This window comes from Strongylocentrotus purpuratus, unplaced genomic scaffold (assembly GCF_000002235.5).
Source record: "Strongylocentrotus purpuratus isolate Spur 01 unplaced genomic scaffold, Spur_5.0 spur5_scaffold_17, whole genome shotgun sequence".
NCBI lineage: Eukaryota > Metazoa > Echinodermata > Echinoidea > Camarodonta > Strongylocentrotidae > Strongylocentrotus > Strongylocentrotus purpuratus.
The window spans coordinates 11307406-11327096 of record NW_022145602.1 but is presented as its reverse complement, the minus strand read 5'-3'; the positions used below and the strand labels follow the sequence as shown (position 1 = coordinate 11327096).

Genomic DNA, 19691 nt, shown 5'->3' with positions numbered 1-19691 from the left:
AACTAATTCGTATATTTATATCGTTGAGGAAAATGACCATTTGCGCATACGCAAGTACTATAGTTAGTCCATAGCCAGGAAAAACAATTTAGCCTTCGGTCCCGGGTTTATAGGGTTAAATTTGTAGACATTGGGACATTTAATTTTGTCGGTAATTGGTGGCTAGTTTTGTCGGTAATCGTTGGCGTCTACACCCCCCCCCCCCACTGAAAAAGGTCTAGCGACGCCCCTGAAAGCACTATACCCATAGCGTGCATACAGCCTCATGGCAGGCTATGAGTTAAGTACATCGTGACGTCATCATAATGGTCTTGGAACTAAAAAAACGAATTTGCATATTATGACGTCAGCAAATTTATGAAAAATAGAATGTATCTTTATAAATATTGATTGCTTTTCTCCCAATTTTTGATATGTAGTTTTTGAGCCGATTTTCTACACAAAAGGTGCCATTGATTTTTCATTTCAACAATGGCATCATGGTCCATTCTGTCGAGAAAAAAGGCATGCCAATTTTTCCGATTTTGCTTGTATTCTCTATGGGAGGTGAATTTGTTGGAAATCTTCATTCTACATTCCAGTCTTATTCGAGCAACATTTCGATTCTTTTCTGCCAGCTTCAATTTGAGAATCAAATTTTCCGTTTAAGTGTTATGTCTATGTGGATTTTTTGGTATATTTGTCATGGCATTTGCCTCCCATCCCGGCGATCATCTTTCATAGATCCAAAATGATCAATGCTACACAGTTGAAACTATATTTATTGATAGACCATAATAGGAGGAGTATTTCATAACGGAAGTTGGATTCGTGAAAATGCGTTCTTCATTATGTAACACATTTGCATACGTATCACCTAATTCGTCGAGTGACGAACTCAAGTCTAGTTGAGTTTTAGGTTAGGTTCAGAGATAGGGTAAGGTATAGTCCTCGTTTAAGGGTTGCATTTAGAACTTCGGTTATCATATTATATATGGCATTTAGTGTGGAGGGTTGTTATACCTAAGAATTCGATTTGTAGAAGGCAATTGACTTAATACGGCAGGGCTCTTTAAGAGAGGGTTGAGATTGAAATCTTGAGGATCTCTTTGCATGTACCCCAGTCCCCCGGAGTAAATTTCTAAATTGACAGTGTGCACCAGACACCTGTTAAGGTCAATTTCACCCAAGGTCTATTATCCTAGAAATCTGATGGGAATGTGGTAGGGGTACACTGCCCTAGGAGGTGGAAATCCTAAAGATATAGATGTCCAGAGGCAATCGCTCTAGAGGATATTGACTTAGGGGATGGCAGAGTAGTCTTTTTGGATCCATGTCCAAGGGTGCATTGTCTAAGTGGGTAGGTTTTCCAGGGAATAGTAGACCAAGTCAGTGTAGTCTGTGGGGATACATGTAAGATGGTGCATCATCCTAGTGGGTAGCTTGTTTAGGGGATGAAAGACCTAGTTAGAATATTTGTTGGGATACATGTCCAAGCATGGAGTTACCATGGTCCAAGGGTGCATTGTCCTGGTGGGCAGGTTGTCCAGGGGATAGTTGTTAGAAGGTTTTTTGTCTGATACTAGAACGCTCATTTCCGACAGAATTATGATCCACAGCCAATCATAGCCGTATAATACAATGTAGTTTAACTAGTAAAGAGTACTGTTTACAGTATAGAAAGTTTGTGGTCAATCTTGTTCATTAATCCATTATTCATTTATATGTAAACATTAAAAGGGACTCAAGGTTTTATGAAACATGCTCTGATAAAAATATCTCTTCGATCAACACAGTCCTTACTTCAGTAATAGCTCGAACTATATCTCTTCTATGACATGAAGCCATGTGTCCTCAGACCAAAACGGTTATTCTAATGTGGTTTGTTTAGAACACCATTCAAGGAATGGCCGCACTTACCATTATAAGTTGACTTGATCAAAATTCCTCCATATATCCACGGATGTTTTAAACATGGATAGGTCTCGTTGAATAGCTTTTGATTCCCCTCGTTTCATTGTAATACATCTACCTGTAGAACATGGAATGCTTTGCTTGTTTATTCATGAGCAGATATCAAGTACTTGTCTTGGAGAGGACCTTACAATTTTTACAAATAATCTTTTTTTCTGCTCATGCCCAGATTGTAATTACACACTTGTCTATTGTATGTCCATCTGATAGAAGCATTCGATCATATTTGCCTATTTGACCACCACTTCCTACATTTTTCTATACATTGTCACGCATTAACTTACAGCTATCTTGAATAAGCCTGGTCTGGGCCTTGAGAGTTATGTTATCCCGGATTCCAGTCTTACAGCTTCCAGTGCGTATAGAAGTCCCGAGTCTGGCAACTTTACCGCAAATAAAGGTCGTCTTAACCTGGCCGAAACAGCCTGGGGCGCAGAAACAGAAGATACCGAACAGTGGATCCAGGTAAGAAAAATGTCTTAAAGTAGATATTCATTGATTTTAAAAACTAACTTTATTTTCATTATTGCAAAGTTGAAACTGTGATTTGACAATGTTATCTAAATGCAATGCTTGGAAACATGTGAAGTAATGATTATTATAAATTACAAAAACGCTTAAATACAGCCCCGGCATAGCACCTGAAGAGCTCTCCGAACGCTGCTGATATTATGTGTGACATCACAGTATGGACATTATTTGCACAAGCAGACGAAGTCCAATGACATCTTACACATTTTCAGTGCCTGTTTTTTCATCTTCTCTTGAGTTCTTTCTCTTACTTCACTACCGTCAGGCTAAATGTATAATATATTGCCTCACTCTAAACCCCGCGCATGGTTTTATTTTGATTACAAATGCAGCGATACACAAATAAAGGAATCTGTCGCTTGTAAACAAAATAAGACGCCATGGTATATTCAGCTGCACACACCGCGGTATTGTCGGCGTTTCAAGAGGGAACAAATGCCGTCCTTAATATCATTCCGGGGGTTTTTAATTTGAAAGTCTGGCTTCTTCGATTGTTAAATAACCCCTATCCTATGTATTTACAAACAAAAGATTTTAGTTATCAGAATCGGTTTCATATACCCTTTTGAATGGTTTGATAGGCCATCACATTTATATACACTAAACTCGTTATAATTTGACAAATAATAGCTTTGCAATTATGTTAATTTTGTATGGGATGTCGTCTGCTTGGGCAATAGGGACTTTTAGATTTACGTGGACTGATACTTGTGACTTCCTTTCAAGGCAGTGCATTAAATGGACGTTGATTGTAGCAATCCCCATTGTCTTCGTGCGAATCTAAAAGTACCTAATATTGGTCAATATTGTGACGTCATTAGAACATCGTTATTTTTCTGGCGAATCTCTCGTATCTCCCAGCTGCTATGGAGGTGGTTGTATTTGTATTTTTATAAATCATCCGATATGCAGTTGACCTAAAAACTTATACGATGGCCATCTGTTAGCTTACCAGTTTCTAGTGAAACATTAGTTGACATATTTGTGATTTTCTTGGAATTTCCACTTTAAGGCCAATTCAGACACAAAGGCCCGAATTCAAAAAGGAGGTTTGTCGTCAAACCTCTTTTGTGAATTCGGGCCACAATTTTAAGGCAACATGACGTCACAAACTGATTACAATAATAGCAATTTGTGTTGTGATTCTCATTGTTCTATAGTTTTACATACTTTTTCAAAAATTCATAACTTTCTTATTAGTTATCCGATTTTGCTCAATTTTTGTTTGATTGGTTTGTCTGATTTTCTGCGTAGTTTAATTTGCATTCATACCCTGCCACAATGTATGTAATAAGAGTCACCAGTCATTTCTTTGGCATGTGTTCATATCGCATCAGTACCACCTTGTCAGTAATGAAAGAGTCAATAGGCATTTTTATGGCACCCTTCACTTACACTGTTAAAATTGTTTCTATTGGCCACTTTTTGAGGTGATTTATGGGTTCTCTCCTCTTTGTAGGTAAGCTAGCATTTGTTTCCTCTTTAAGGACATTAATATAATTGTTCGATATCACTCAGAAATAATATCGTCAATGACAGCATCAATGTGGAAAACTTCCAATCAAATATTGCCCTTGGAGGAGCAGAGCTTTATGAGAGCAAGATAATGTCATTGATAGATGCAAAAAAAAGTAGCGTTCTTATTATCTTGAAAAATCATATAGATTTGACACATTTTGGAATATGCTCATTGGTTAAAATTGTTGGCATGAATATGAAATTATTATTAGCATGAATATCAAGAGTTCTTCTTCCCATTCTTTTTTTTCCCCAAGGTGGATCTTTTGGAACCTTACCGTATCATTGCAGTTGCGACTCAAGGGAATGGAAAAACCTCAGACAAGGGGTATCGTGAGTGGGTAACAAGCTACAAGCTTGCTTGTAGAACTGATGACACGCCCTTTCACACCGTGCTGGACATCAATGGAGATGACAGTGTAAGTTTGTTCTCTGATCATTTTTTAAAATAAATATTATATTGACTCTATTCTTTAAGAACTTTGAAGGAATTTGATATCTTATTGAAAACAGTTAAAATATTTGTATGCAATTTTTTTGAAAGAGAAAGGCAATTGTTACCTCAGGAACAGAGTTACATGTTAGGTGTACTATTTACTATTTTTACACAATGTTTAAGAGGAGAAAATTATCAGGTAGAATTGAAGAACTGTTTATCTTTATAGATAGGTTAGAGCAAGAAATGCACTCAATCTATTTCAATTTCTTTTCTCCATTTAATTATTAGGCCTGTAAAACTAAAAGTAGATGTAACCAGAATATGACTACAAATATAAAATAAATAGGTAGATCTACTGTACAAGCAAAAAATGCTTTTAAATCAGATTCTCTTTTGTTCGGTTGCAATTAACTGTAACATCATTTGAGTCATAATAATTCAAAAGTGGATTGATTTTCCTTTTTCATTGAAGATCTTCACCGGTAACTTTGACAAGAACACCATCGTGACCAACACTCTGTCTGTGCCCCAGGTTTGCAGATATGTCCGCTTGATGCCTGTCACATGGCATAGCTATATTGCTCTTCGTATGGAGATCTACGGCGAAGGTCAGTTTTAAAACTATTGATATTCCGAAGAAAAGAAATTCTCCATCTTCAATTTTCCAACGACAATTGCTCTGGGCTTTATTTTACCAATGATGGAGGCATAATGCTCTAATTATGAGGCATGGGCCTTTTGCCCCCGATCCACAACTGATTATTGTAGGATCGCATATGCTTCCAATATGTTCATTTGAATCAAATCCATGACCCCATACCAAAACATTGCATTACCTTTCGTTATAATTGACAGATATCAACGATTGTTCTCTTGATCCTTGTGAGAATGGAGGAATTTGCAGTGATGGAGTGAACACCTTTACTTGTGCCTGCGATCCTGGCTATACTGGGCCATCATGTGAAACAGGTAACAAATAGAGTCAAAGCAGATTACATACCTACACTTTTTATATAAAACAATTGCTCCTTGTTCATCGAAACATTATAGATAAAAAGCAGACAAGGAAATAGAAAGAAAGAAACATGCAGTCATTGGTGATGAAAATCTTGGAGGTTTTTATTGATTGGCAGTCAACAGGAGTAAAAGTACAGACAAAAGACGCGGGGTTGTTTCACCTTTTGGTGCAGAAATGACATAAACTACACTCTTCTTGATTTCGAGTAGACACATGAAAAGTGGAAGTGCATGGTACTTTCAAAAGCAAATTTGATATAGTGATTACCACAACAATCTCTGATAATTATGATTTGTTTTAAGATATGATAATACCGGTGTGATTCATCTTGATTATAGCGATTCAACTTTTGGTGCTGAGGTGTCTTGAAGATAAGACTGTCCCATGCCATTTCCGCGTCCATTTTCAAATTCATTTTACGCCCAAATGAAAGAAATTCGTTTTACTGAAATTTTCTTAACTGGCAAGGACACACTACGTTTCGTGGGACAATGAGATTTTTTCAAAAAATATTTTTATTTCTAAGACCATGTTTTTGAAAAAAGATTCTAATTTCCAAGGAGATATTTAATTCATTAACCTAATTTGAACTATGTATTAAAATATTTTTAAAGGAAGTAATTTATCCCTGACAAGAACTGTCATTATTTGTATTAAGCATGCAAGTTTTGACTTCTTTTTACCTGTTCACCGCCAAATGAAGATAAATATGTCAACAGCGACATTATTTTCTCATCCCTTTTATCCCATTTATTGTCTTTGGAACTCAATTTGCACAGATATCAACGAGTGTTCTCTTGATCCTTGTGAGAATGGAGGAATTTGCAGTGATGGAGTGAACACCTTTACTTGTGCCTGCGATCCAGGCTATACTGGGCCTACGTGTGGAACAGGTAAGATATAGAGTCAAAGCAGATTACATACCTACACTTTTTATATAAAACAATTGTTCCTTGTTCATCGAAACATTATAGATAAAAAGCAGACAAGGAAATAGAAAGAAAGAAACATGCAGTCATTGGTGCGGAAAACCTTGGAGGTTTTTCTTGATTGACAGTCAACAGGAGTGAAAGCACAGCCAAAAGATTTGAGGGTGTTTCAACTTTTGGTACAGTAATGAAATAAACTAAACTCTTCTTGATTTCGAGTAGACATCAATAGACATACATATTTATTTCAAACAATTGCTCCTTGTTCATTAAAACATCAAAGATAGAGAGCAAACAGTGAAAAAGAAAGAAAGAAATATGCAGTCATTGGTGCGGAAAACCTTGGAGGTTTTTCTTGATTGACAATCAACAGGAGTGAAAGAACAGCCAAAAGATGCGAGGGTGTTTCACCTTTTGGTGCAGTAATGAAATAAACTAAACTCTTCTTGATTTCGAGTAGACACATGAGAAATTGGAGTGCATGGTACTTTTAAGAGAAAATTTAACATTTTGATTACCACAACGATCTCTGATATTGATGAGTTGTTTTAGGGTATGATAATACTGGTATGATTCATCCTGATTATAGCGATTCAACTTTTGGAGCTGATGTGTCTTGAAGATCTGACTATCCCATGCCATTCCCGCGTCCATATTTACATTCATTCCACGCCCAAATTAAAGAAATTTGTTTTAGTGACATTTTCTTAACTGGCATGGACACACTACGTTTTGTGAGACGATGAGATTTTGAGTTTGAGTCGAAAATACGATTTCATGTTCCATTTGGCCATTAACTCTTATCATGCCACAGGGCTAATCCCCATTATGCCAAGCCCCAAATCACGGAGTGCCAAGTTTACATTAAGATAATCTGATTAACGCGATTAAAATTGCGCTGCCATCGGGAAAAAAAAGAGAAGGGGGAGGGAAAAAAGAGAGGAAAAGGGAAAGAAAATTAAAAAAAAAGAAAAGGAAAAGAAAGGAAAGAAAAGAGAAGAAAGAAAGAGAAAAAAGGAAAAAGAGGGAGGAGAGGAAAGAAAGGAAAAGAAAGAGAAGAAAGAAAAGGAAAAAAAGAAGAAAAAAGAGAAAAGGGAAACAAAAGAAACGGGGGATGAAAGAGAGGAGAGAGAGGCACTATGAACATGACGGACAAAGAAAGCAGACAAAATATACAGTTCCTCAGGTAGACAAAGGAACATCCCTTCACTGCTATTATGTAAAAAGGTGAATATGCATGTGACACATTTTTACATAATAGCAGTGAAGGGATGTTCCTTTGTTTACCTAAGGAACTGTATATTTTGTCCGCTTTATTTGTCAGTCATGTTCATAGTGAGGGGAGGTTGTTGAGTGGAGTCGTCTCGCCGAGGGAGCAACAAAGACATGGGTAAATATGTTGCTATGTTGGGTCAGCTGTGTCTGTATTCTTGCTCGATCCTCGAGGAACTATATCAATGCAGTATGTTGAAGTCGATGAGATGTATATTGTCGGTCGGCCAACACGTTTTCTCCCTACGAACTGACTTTTTATCCGCTGTGACGACTTCGAGAGTGACTACAACTACAATACTTGTATTTTCTCGAAGTTTCACTTTCCTATAATATCAGCTAAAGATATCAGAGGTTTAACATTTTCGGGAAAACTAAATTCAAAGAAGGATTAAGAGTCATCAACGGTACGACAAATTGTCTTCCTTTCTCTATAATTTGATGAAACGCCAAAACTGCCGCGCTTCGCGCGGGAGGGGGAGAACTGAATTCAGATAAGGAATAAGAGTCGAGGACATTACACCGAATCCTCTTCTTTTTCTCATAATATAATGAAATGCCAAAGCTCCCGCGCTTCGCGCGGGAGAGGGAGAACTAAATTCAGATAAGGATTAAGATTCGAGCACGGTTCAACAAATATTAATTTAAGGAAACGTCTAAGCTTCCGCGCTTCGCGCGGGAGGCCTACCACCCACACCCCCTAATGAACGCGCTTAGCGCGCTCCTTAAGTGATTCGCTTGCTCAATATACTGCCGCCCCTCCCTAAAATAAGATCCTATATAGCTCCGCGCCTGCATTAAAACATATAGCTATGATGCTGACTAAGTTGACGAACTAATTCGTATATTTATATCGTTGAGGAAAATGACCATTTGCGCATACGCAAGTACTATAGATAGTCCTTAGCCAGGAAAAACAATTTAGCCTTCGGTCCTTGGCTTATAGGGTTAAATTTGTAGATATTGGGACAATTTTGTCGGTAATTGGTGGCTGGTTTTGTCATTAATCATTGGCGTCTACATCCCCCCCCCCTGAAAAAGGTCTAGCGACGCCCCTAAGGCACTATAAGGATAGCGTGCATGCAGCCTCATGGCAGGCTATGAGTTAAGTACACCGTGACGTCATCATAATGGTCTTGAAACTAAAAAAACGAATTTGCATATTATGACGTCAGCAAGTTTATAAAAAAATTAAATGTATCTTTATAAATATTGATTGCTTTTCTCCCAATTTTTGATATGTAGTTTTTGAGCCGATTTTCTACACAACAGGTGCCATTGATTTTTCATTTCAACAATGGCATCATGGTCCATTCTGTCGAGTAAAGAGGCATGCCATTTTTTCCGATTTTGCTTGCATTCTCTACGGGAGGTGAATTTTTTGGAAATCTTTATTCTACATTCCAGTCTTGTTCGAGCAACATCTCGATTCTTTTCTGCCAGCTTCAATTTGAAAATCAAATTTTCCGTTTACGTGTATTGTCTATGTGGATTTGTTGGTATATTTGTCATGGCATTTGCCTCCCATCCCGGCGATCATCTTTCATAGATCTAAAATGATCAATGCTGCACAGTTGAAACTTCATTAATTGATAGACCATAATAGGAGAAGTATTTCATAACGGAAGTTGAATTCGTGAAAATGCGTTCTTCATTATGTAACACATTTGAATACGTATCACCTAATTCGTCGAGAGACGAATTCAAGTCAAGTTGAGTTGTTTATGTTAGGTTCAGAGATAGGGTAAGGTATAGTCCTCGTTTAAGGTTGAATTTAAGACTTCGGTTATCATATTATATATGGCATTTGGTGTGGAGGGTTGTTATACCTAAGAATTCGATTTGTAGAAGGCAATTGACTTACGGCAGGGCTCCTCATTTTTCTTTTAAGAGAGGGTTGAGATTGAAATCTTGAGGATCTCTTTGCATGTACCCCAGTCCCCCGGAGTAAATTTCTAAATTGTTTTTGTCCAGAGTTAAAATGTAAGGACAGTGTGCACCAGACACCTGTTAAGGTCAATTTCACCCAGGGTCTATTATCCGAGAAATCTGATGGGAATGTGGTAGGAGGTCTACTGCCCTAGAAGGTGGAAATCCTTAAGATATAGATGTCCAGAAGCAATCGCTCTAGAGGATATTGACTTAGGGGATGGTAGAATAGTCTTTTTGGATCCATGTCCAAGGGTGCATTGTTTAAGTGGGTAGGTTTTCCAGGGAATAGTAGACCAAGTCAGTGAGGTCTGTTGGGATACATGCAAAACGGTGCATCATCCTAGTGGGTAGCTTTTTTAGGGGATGAAAGACCTAGTTAGAATATTTGTTGGGATACATGTCCAAGCATAGAGTTACCATGGTCCAAGGGTGCATTGTCCTGGTGGGCAGGTTGTCCAGGTGATAGTAGTTGGAAGGTTTTTTGTCTGAATCTAGAACGCTCATTTCCGAAAGAATTATGATCCACAGCCAATCAAAACCGTATTATACAATGTAGTTTAACTAGTAAAGAGTACTGTTTACAGTCCAGAAAGTTTGTGGTCAATCTAGTTTATTATTCCATTATTCATTTATATGTAAACATTAAAGGGGACTCAAGGTTTAATGAAACATGCTCTGATAAAAATATCTCTTCGATCAACACAGTCCTTACTTCAGTAATAGCTCGAACTTTATCTCTTTTACGACATGAAGCCATGTGTCCTCAGACCAAAACGGTTATTCTAAGGTGGTTTGTTTAGAACACCATTCAAGGAATGGCCGCACTTACCATTATAAGTTGACTGGATCAAAATGCCTCCATATATATATCCACGGATGTTTAAAACATGGATAGGTCTCATTGAATAGCTTTTGATTCCCCTCGTTTCATAGGAATACATCTACCTGTAGAACATGAAATGCTTTGCTTGATTATTCATGAGCAAATATCAAGTACTTGTCTTGGAGAGGGCCTTATAATTTTTGCAAATAATTTTTTTTTCTGCTCATGCCCAGATTGTTACTACACACTTGTCTATTGTATGTCCATCTGATAGAAGCATTCGATCATATTTGCCTATTTGACCACCACTATCTACATTTTGCTATACATTGTCACGAATTAACTTACAGCTATCTTGAATAAGCCTGGTCTGGGCCTTGAGAGTTATGTTATCCCGGATTCCAGTCTTACAGCTTCCAGTACGTATAGAAGTCCCGAGTCTGGCAACTTTACCGCAAATAAAGGTCGTCTTAACCTGGCCGAAACAGCCTGGGGCGCAGAAACAGAAGATACCGAACAGTGGATCCAGGTAAGAAAAATGTCTTAAAGTAGATATTCATTGATTTTAAAAACTAACTTTATTTTCATTATTGCAAAGTTGAAACTGTGATTTGACAATGTTATCTAAATGCAATGCTTGGAAACATGTGAAGTAATGATTATTATAAATTACAAAAACGCTTAAATACAGCCCCGGCATAGCACCTGAAGAGCTCTCCGAACGCTGCTGATATGTGTGACATCACAGTATGGACATTATTTGCACAAGCAGACGAAGTCCAATGACATCTTACACATTTTCAGTGCCTGTTTTTTCATCTTCTCTTGAGTTCTTTCTCTTACTTCACTACCGTCAGGCTAAATGTATAATATATTGCCTCACTCTAAACCCCGCGCATGGTTTTATTTTGATTACAAATGCAGCGATACACAAATAAAGGAATCTGTCGCTTGTAAACAATATAAGACGCCATGGTATATTCAGCTGCACACACCGCGGTATTGTCGGCGTTTCAAGAGGGAACAAATGCCGTCCTTAATATCATTCCGGGGGTTTTTAATTTGAAAGTCTGGCTTCTTCGATTGTTAAATAACCCCTATCCTATGTATTTACAAACAAAAGATTTTAGTTATCAGAATCGGTTTCATATCCCCTTTTGAAGGGTTTGATAGGCCATCACATTTATATACACTAAACTCGTTATAATTTGACAAATAATAGCTTTGCAATTATGTTAATTTTGTATGGGATGTCGTCTGCTTGGGCAATAGGGACTTTTAGATTTACGTGGACTGATACTTGTGACTTCAATTGAAGGCAGTGCATTAAATGGACGTTGATTGTAGCAATCCCCATTGTCTTCGTGCGAATCTAAAAGTACCTAATATTGGTCAATATTGTGACGTCATTAGAACATCGTTATTTTTCTGGCGAATCTCTCGTATCTCCCAGCTGCTATGGAAGTGGTTGTATTTGTATTTTTATAAATCATCCGATATGCAGTTGACCTAAAACTTATACGATGGCCATCTGTTAGTGAATAGTTGAAGAAAGGGAAAAATAGAAGTCTGGGAGTCCAGCCGTAAATGGAGATATTAAGCTGTTAAGCTTATTTATTCGATCTGTAAAGACAGATAAAATAACAATGACAGATTTAGTATATCATTCATGTTACACAAGAATGCAATATATAATCCAAATTATCTGAACAAACCAAGTAACTGTATTTATAAAGATTCATTTAAACACATTTGCTTTTGTTCTATAAACTGTCAATCTTGACCTCATCCTTTAACTCTCAAAAAATCAGAGTAACCAATGGTTACAAAACCTTATGCATTTTCTAATATGCATTACTTTCAAATACTCATACTTTCAGAGTTTCTCAAACCGACCTGACTTCCCTTTAAACAGATTACTGTCAATTTGCATAAACCAAAATAACTGTAAACATCTCTATCTTGTATCCATACACAAGCTTGATTAATTCTCATCTATCTTCATAGCATAAATTCCTTCTAAAAACCTTAACATTGGATTGTCACTTTAAATGTATCGTATGACCTTCCACTGACTTTGACAGGCACCTAATTTGCATATTTCTGCTCGCCTAAGAAAATCTGTCTTAAAATGTCTTTATTCATTAAACACTGTTTAATGAACTCAACTTAAATACCTGACTTGCATAAAACTTCCCAGTAATAATCTAGAGATTACACTTCAATACAAAATAAACTATCTGGCATAACTTGTAATTTACACCTGTAATTTACATCTGTAATCTACACATGCAGTACACTACAACAATCCTTTCTAATTTCATTATTAACTCTGCAATGAATAAACAGTTTCTTTCAATTCTGACTCTAAATACCATACCAGAGGTGCAAAGCTTAACCTTTCACCAAGTCAATAAATGGTGTCTTGCAACTTTTAAGCAAGCTAAATCAAATTCCACAGACCAACTTTTGTCACCCAAACAAACTGCATAAAATCCAAGATTCTAGCATGCACAAATATAAACATCCTTTATCTTTAGGACTTCTACATATATACACTGTTTACTCTATAAATGACATAAAACAATATTTGCCTAATACGGTAATTCTGCTTTGACAATTATTATTTAACTGGAAAAACACATGACTAAAAGTACGTCTCATGGGCGCGGCCATTTTAGGCGCAGCCATCTTGGATTTAATGCCACACGTGCATTATGCTAATGAGTTAAATACAGTTCTTTAGAATTCGTTTTTACAGTACAACTTGAAACTATCTTATTTTCCGTTTTATGAGTTCACATTCCAGTTTATATTAATCTAAACACTCACTTCTGTGGCGGGACAAAACTTCGTCGGGAATACATGAATGGCAACTGACTGGTTAACTGGTAAATGAGTCAAACTGGACTACATTTCTGACTGCGTTCTGTGTTGACTGAAGAACATGGCGACAGTGCCGAACTTAACCTATGGTAGCTTTTAAGAGCAAAAAAAGGGAAAATCTAAACCAAGCAAAAATCATCGCTCGGCGAAACAGTTAGCTTACCAGTTTCTAGTGAAACATTAGTTGACATATTTGTGATTTTCTTGGAATTTCCACTTTAAGGCCAATTTAGACACAAAGGCCCGAATTCAAAAAGGAGGTTTGTCGTCAAACCTCTTTTGTGAATTCGGGCCACAATTTTAAGGCAACATGACGTCACAAACTGATTACAATAATAGCAATTTGTGTTGTGATTCTCATTGTTCTATAGTTTTACATACTTTTTCAAAAATTCATTACTTTCTTATTAGTTATCCGATTTTGCTCAATTTTTGTTTGATTGGTTTGTCTAAATTTCTGCGTAGTTTAATTTGCATTCATACCCTGCCACAATGTATGTAATAAGAGTCACCAGTCATTTCTTTGGCATGTGTTCATATCGCATCAGTACCACCTTGTCAGTAATGAAAGAGTCAATAGGCATTTTTATGGCACCCTTCACTTACACTGTTCAAATTGTTTCTATTGGCCATTTTTTGAGGTGATTTATGGGTTCTCTCCTCTTTGTAGGTAAGCTAGCATTTGTTTCCTCTTTAAGGACATTAATATAATTGTTCGATATCACTCAGAAATGAGATCGTCAATGACAGCATCAATGTGGAAAACTTCCAATCAAATATTGCCCTTGGAGGAGCAGAGCTTTATGAGAGCAAGATAATGTCATTGATAGATGCAAAAAAAAGTAGCGTTCTTATTATCTTTAAAAATCATATAGATTTGACACATTTTGGAATATGCTCATTGGTTAAAATTGTTGGCATGAATATGAAATTATTATTAGGATGAATATCAAGAGTTCTTCTTCCCATTCTTTTTTTTCCCCAAGGTGGATCTTTTGGAACCTTACCGTATCATTGCAGTTGCGACTCAAGGCAATGGAAAAACCTCAGACAAGGGGTATCGTGAGTGGGTAACAAGCTACAAGCTTGCTTGTAGAACTGATGACACGCCCTTTCACACCGTGCTGGACATCAATGGAGATGACAGTGTAAGTTTGTTCTCTGATCATTGTTTTAAATAAATATTATATTGACTCTATTCTTTAAGAACTTTGAAGGAATTTGATATCTTATTGAAAACAGTTAAAATATTTGTATGCCATTTTTTTGAAAGAGAAAGGCAATTGTTACCTCAGGAACAGAGATACATGTTAGGTGTACTATTTACTATTTTTACACAATGTTTAAGAGGAGAAAATTATCAGGTAGAATTGAAGAACTGTTTATTATTATAGATAGGTTAGAGCAAGAAATGCACTCAATCTATTTCAATTTCTTTTCTCCATTTAATTATTAGGCCTCTAAAACTAAAAATAGATGTAACCAGAATATGACTACAAATATACAAAAATAAATAGGTAGATCTACTGTACAAGCAAAAAATGCTTTTAAATCAGATTCTCTTTTGTTCGGTTGCAATTAACTGTAAAATCATTTGAGTCATAATAATTCAAAAGTGGATTGATTTTCCTTTTTCATTGAAGATCTTCACCGGTAACTTTGACAAGAACACCATCGTGACCAACACTCTGTCTGTGCCCCAGGTTTGCAGATATGTCCGCTTGATGCCTGTCACATGGCATAGCTATATTGCTCTTCGTATGGAGATCTACGGCGAAGGTCAGTTTTAAAACTATTGATATTCCGAAGAAAAGAAATTCTCCATCTTCAATTTTCCAACGACAATTGCTCTGGGCTTTATTTTACCAATGATGGAGGCATAGTGCTCTAATTATGAGGCATGGGCCTTTTGCCCCCGATCCACAACTGATTATTGTAGGATCGCATATGCTTCCAATATGTTCATTTGAATCAAATCCATGACCCCATACCAAAACATTGCATTACCTTTCATTATAATTGACAGATATCAACGATTGTTCTCTTGATCCTTGTGAGAATGGAGGAATTTGCAGTGATGGAGTGAACACCTTTACTTGTGCCTGCGATCCTGGCTATACTGGGCCAACATGTGAAACAGGTAAGATATAGAGTCAAAGCAGATTACATACCTACACTTTTTATATAAAACAATTGCTCCTTGTTCATCGAAACATTATAGATAAAAAGCAGACAAGGAAATAGAAAGAAAGAAACATGCAGTCATTGGTGATGAAAATCTTGGAGGTTTTTATTGATTGGCAGTCAACAGGAGTAAAAGTACAGACAAAAGATGCGGGGTTGTTTCACCTTTTGGTGCAGAAATGATATAAACTACACTCTTCTTGATTTCGAGTAGACACATGAAAAGTGGAAGTGCATGGTACTTTCAAAAGCAAATTTGATATAATGATTACCACAACAATCTCTGATAATTATGATTTGTTTTAAGATATGATAATACCGGTGTGATTTATCTTGATTATAGCGATTCAACTTTTGGTGCTGAGGTGTCTTGAAGATAAGACTATCCCATGCCATTTCCGCGTCCAATTTCAAATTCATTTTACGCCCAAATGAAAGAAATTCGTTTTACTGACATTTTCTTAACTGGCAAGGACACACTACGTTTTGTGGGACAATGAGATTTTTTCAAAAAATATTTTTATTTCTAAGACCATGTTTTTGAAAAAAGATTCTAATTTCCAAGGAGATATTTAGTTCATTAACCTCATTTGAACTATGTATTAAAATATTTTTAAAGGAAGTAATTTATCCCTGACAAGAACTGTCATTATTTGTATTTAGAATGCAAGTTTTGACTTCTTTTTACCTGTTCACCGCCAAATGAAGATAAATATGTCAACAGCGACATTATTTTCTCATCCCTTTTATCCCATGTATTGTCTTTGGAACTCAATTTGCACAGATATCAACGATTGTTCTCTTGATCCTTGTGAGAATGGAGGAATTTGCAGTGATGGAGTGAACACCTTTACTTGTGCCTGCGATCCAGGCTATACTGGGCCTACGTGTGGAACAGGTAAGATATAGAGTCAAAGCAGATTACATACCTACACTCTTTATATAAAACAATTGCTCCTTGTTCATCAAAACATTATAGATACAAGGCAGACAAGGAAAAAGAAAGAAAGAAACATGCAGTCATTGGTGATGAAAACCTTGGAGTTTTTTTTTGATTGGCAGTCAACAGGATCGAAAGTACAGACAAAAGATGCGGGGTTGTTTCACCTTTTGGTGCAGTAATGACATAAACTACACTCTTCTTGATTTCGAGTAGACACATGAAAAGTGGTAGTGCATGGTACTTTCAACAGCAAATTTGATATAGTGATTACCACAGCGATCTCTGATAATTATGATTTGTTTTAAGATATGATAATACTGGTGTGATTCATCTTGATTATAGCGACTCAACTTTTGATGCTGACGTGTCTTGAAGATTAGACTATCCCATGCCATTTCCGCGTCCATTTTCAAATTCATTTGACGCCCGAATGAAAGAAATTTGTTTTAGTGAAAAAACTGGCATGGTCACACTACGTTTTGTGGGACGATGACAATTTTTTAAAATATATTTTCTTTCTAAGGCCATGTTTTTGAAAAGGTGCTAACCAAAGAGATATTTAGTTTATTTACTCCATTTGAATTATGTATTATTAGATTTTCAAATGATGGAATTTATCCCTGAACTGTCATTATTCGTATTTAGAATGCAAGTTTTGATTTATTTTTACCTGTTCACCGCCAAATAAAGATAAATATGTCAAAAGGGACATTATTTTCTCATCCCTTTAATCCCATTTATTGTCTTTGGAACTCAATTTGCACAGATATCAACGATTGTTCTCTTGATCCTTGTGAGAATGGAGGAATTTGCAGTGATGGAGTGAACACCTTTTCTTGTGCCTGCAATCCTGGCTATACTGGGTCTACGTGTGGAACAGGTAAGATATAGAGTCAAAGCAGATTACATACCTACACTTTTTATATATAACAATTGCTCCTTGTTCATCAATAAACTACACTCTTCTTGATTTCGAGTAGACACATGACAAATGGTAGTGCATGGTTCTTTCCAGAGCAAATTTGATATAGTGATTACCACAACGATCTCAGATAATTAAGTAATATTGACTGCCTTCTAGGCTAGGAATATTGTGTCTTTTTTTACGTAAACGTCAAACAAATTGCAATAAAATATTTTTCACTGCAATGCATTTTAATAAGGTCCCCAAAATGACATACTAAAAGTCCAACAAAATCAAAGTAGTGGAAGTGTCCCTAATTTGCATAAATCCAATATGGCCGCTATTTCGAGGATTTTCACATAGATTTTATCATATTTTTCAGCTTGTATAGGCTGTTGTGGCATTAAAGGAGTAGGAAAAGTGATCTGCTGTACATTTTGTATCAACTGAAATACCCATATACTACAGGTACATCACACACCTGAAACAAATCCCCCACACACCCACACCCACATAATGCAATATGTAACGTATGCTCAATTTATCACCTCAGCAGATGATGTTATTTCATTATGCACTAGACAAATATGTCATTTTAATTATATTGAAAAAAACTAAAATAAAAATATTCAGAAAAACTGGCCCTTATGATATCCATACGAACACAAGAGTTGTTGGAAGGGCTATTAGGGGTACAATCTGTACCTTACATTATCCTCATGGTCATTGTAATTCGGAAGTTGTTCTCAGTGCAACAGTTTACTTAATTTTAGAGAGGTGACAAACAGAAGCATACGTTACATGCTGGCTCATCACAGTACAAGTATCGATATTACTGCGGTATTTGTGCTCTCTAGTCACTATTTTTGTCAAATATTCAACTAAGTTAGACCCGTAAGCTTTTATTATGTGATATCCATGATACCTAATTCATAGTCATTCATTGCAAAACTTTAAAGTAGAACACCCAATAATAGTTTCAATATATATATTGATGGAAGGCTTATAATGTGCAGAATACAATACATTTTTTTAAAATTAAGATATCAGAATCCACTAAGGCACAATAACCAGTCAAAGTTTTTCACTACACCCCCCCTTTCACCTAAGGTCATTCAGAGGTCAAATTAGGCCTGTAATTCATGACACCACAGAATGTACACCTTTCTTGATCGCCGATCTATGCAGTGCTACAAAAGGCAAGCCTACACATGAGCCTAGCTCCATCAATAGGAAGGGGGCTTTAGTTGCTGATGTGGTACTGATTGTGCTATTACTGTAGTTGTAGTAGAGATATGCATAAAAAGAAATGATACTTGGTCGCAAAATGTGTCTGGAAGACTTGCATCGGTCAATGATCTTCCCGCAGTTGATGCAGTATACCATAAACTATGCATGGCGAACTTTACAACTAAAAACAAATACCAATAGTACTCTGTGAGCACAAGCACTTCCAAAAAGGCTAAAACTGGCCGACCTAAACATGAGGTGAAATCGACTGCATTCTTAAAAGTAGTTAAGTCCCTTGAGGAAAATGATAAGGAACACACAACAGTAGTTGATTTTGTTACTAAGATGCAAGAGTATTTTCTGGAAACAGATCATGATGCCGACAGTGGGGTATACATGAACAAGAAAATACTGGGGCACTTCGGTGAGAGGATTGTATAACTGAACTGAAAGGAAAGCATGATGTAGTTACATTTCGTAGCACAGCTAGTGCTATTCTGTATGAATTCCACAAGCAGCCAAAAAACAATTACACACCAAAGCAGGAGAAAATGAGGATCATCTAGGCTGCTGCCTCACCGTATACAAAATGACGTCAAGTTAATTGAAAGAAAATTACAAGTGACGCGTTTACCTGCATTTCTCACAGATTCCCTGCAACTGCTATTGAGGAACATGTATGTATGTTGGCCAAAAGGTAGATTGCGATGCTGGCATCTATTGGGCAAGCCATAATGCACGCAATACGTCCAAGGGTTCTCCTTGCTCCTCTTCAGCTTGGACTACAAATGCATCATCAATTCTCATCTCGTTTTCTGATCGACACACTGCATGCGCAATGCTTCTAATCGTAATGCTCTTATCCGGTGGTTAAGAAATATGAAAGAAGTGCGTGCAATTACTCAAGAGTGCATTCAGTATATTGCAAATAATATCGACAATCCTGATGGATCAGGTACTTTCCACAGATGGGTACATAATTGCTACCCAAACCCCAGGGATAAAGTACTGTAAGCCTGTACCTAGATAAACGGTATCCGCTGAGGACTTTGCTACTGCTGGACGTATCAACATTGAATACTTAAAGGCATCTACAACTGTACAACCTCTGGTTTACCAGCCGATTGTG

General features: G+C 36.7%; 1 protein-coding gene across 12 annotated transcripts in view; it reads left to right on the top strand.

Annotated features, from left to right (window-relative positions):
• LOC583670 (fibropellin-1) overlaps nt 1–19691 on the top strand; it is an 89199-nt gene that overhangs the window by 35832 nt on the left and 33676 nt on the right. For 7 of the 12 annotated variants that reach the window (XM_030988738.1, XM_030988740.1, XM_030988741.1 and 4 more), the window contains 11 exons: nt 2240–2418; nt 4260–4421; nt 4914–5049; nt 5297–5410; nt 6239–6352; nt 10766–10944; nt 14288–14449; nt 14945–15080; nt 15328–15441; nt 16270–16383; nt 17195–17308. In XM_030988738.1, the coding sequence (XP_030844598.1) occupies nt 2240–2418; nt 4260–4421; nt 4914–5049; nt 5297–5410; nt 6239–6352; nt 10766–10944; nt 14288–14449; nt 14945–15080; nt 15328–15441; nt 16270–16383; nt 17195–17308 (1524 nt within the window). The remainder of the gene's footprint in view (nt 1–2239; nt 2419–4259; nt 4422–4913; nt 5050–5296; nt 5411–6238; nt 6353–10765; nt 10945–14287; nt 14450–14944; nt 15081–15327; nt 15442–16269; nt 16384–17194; nt 17309–19691) is intronic. The other 5 variants (XM_030988743.1, XM_030988742.1, XM_030988748.1 and 2 more) reach the window with 5 other exon arrangements.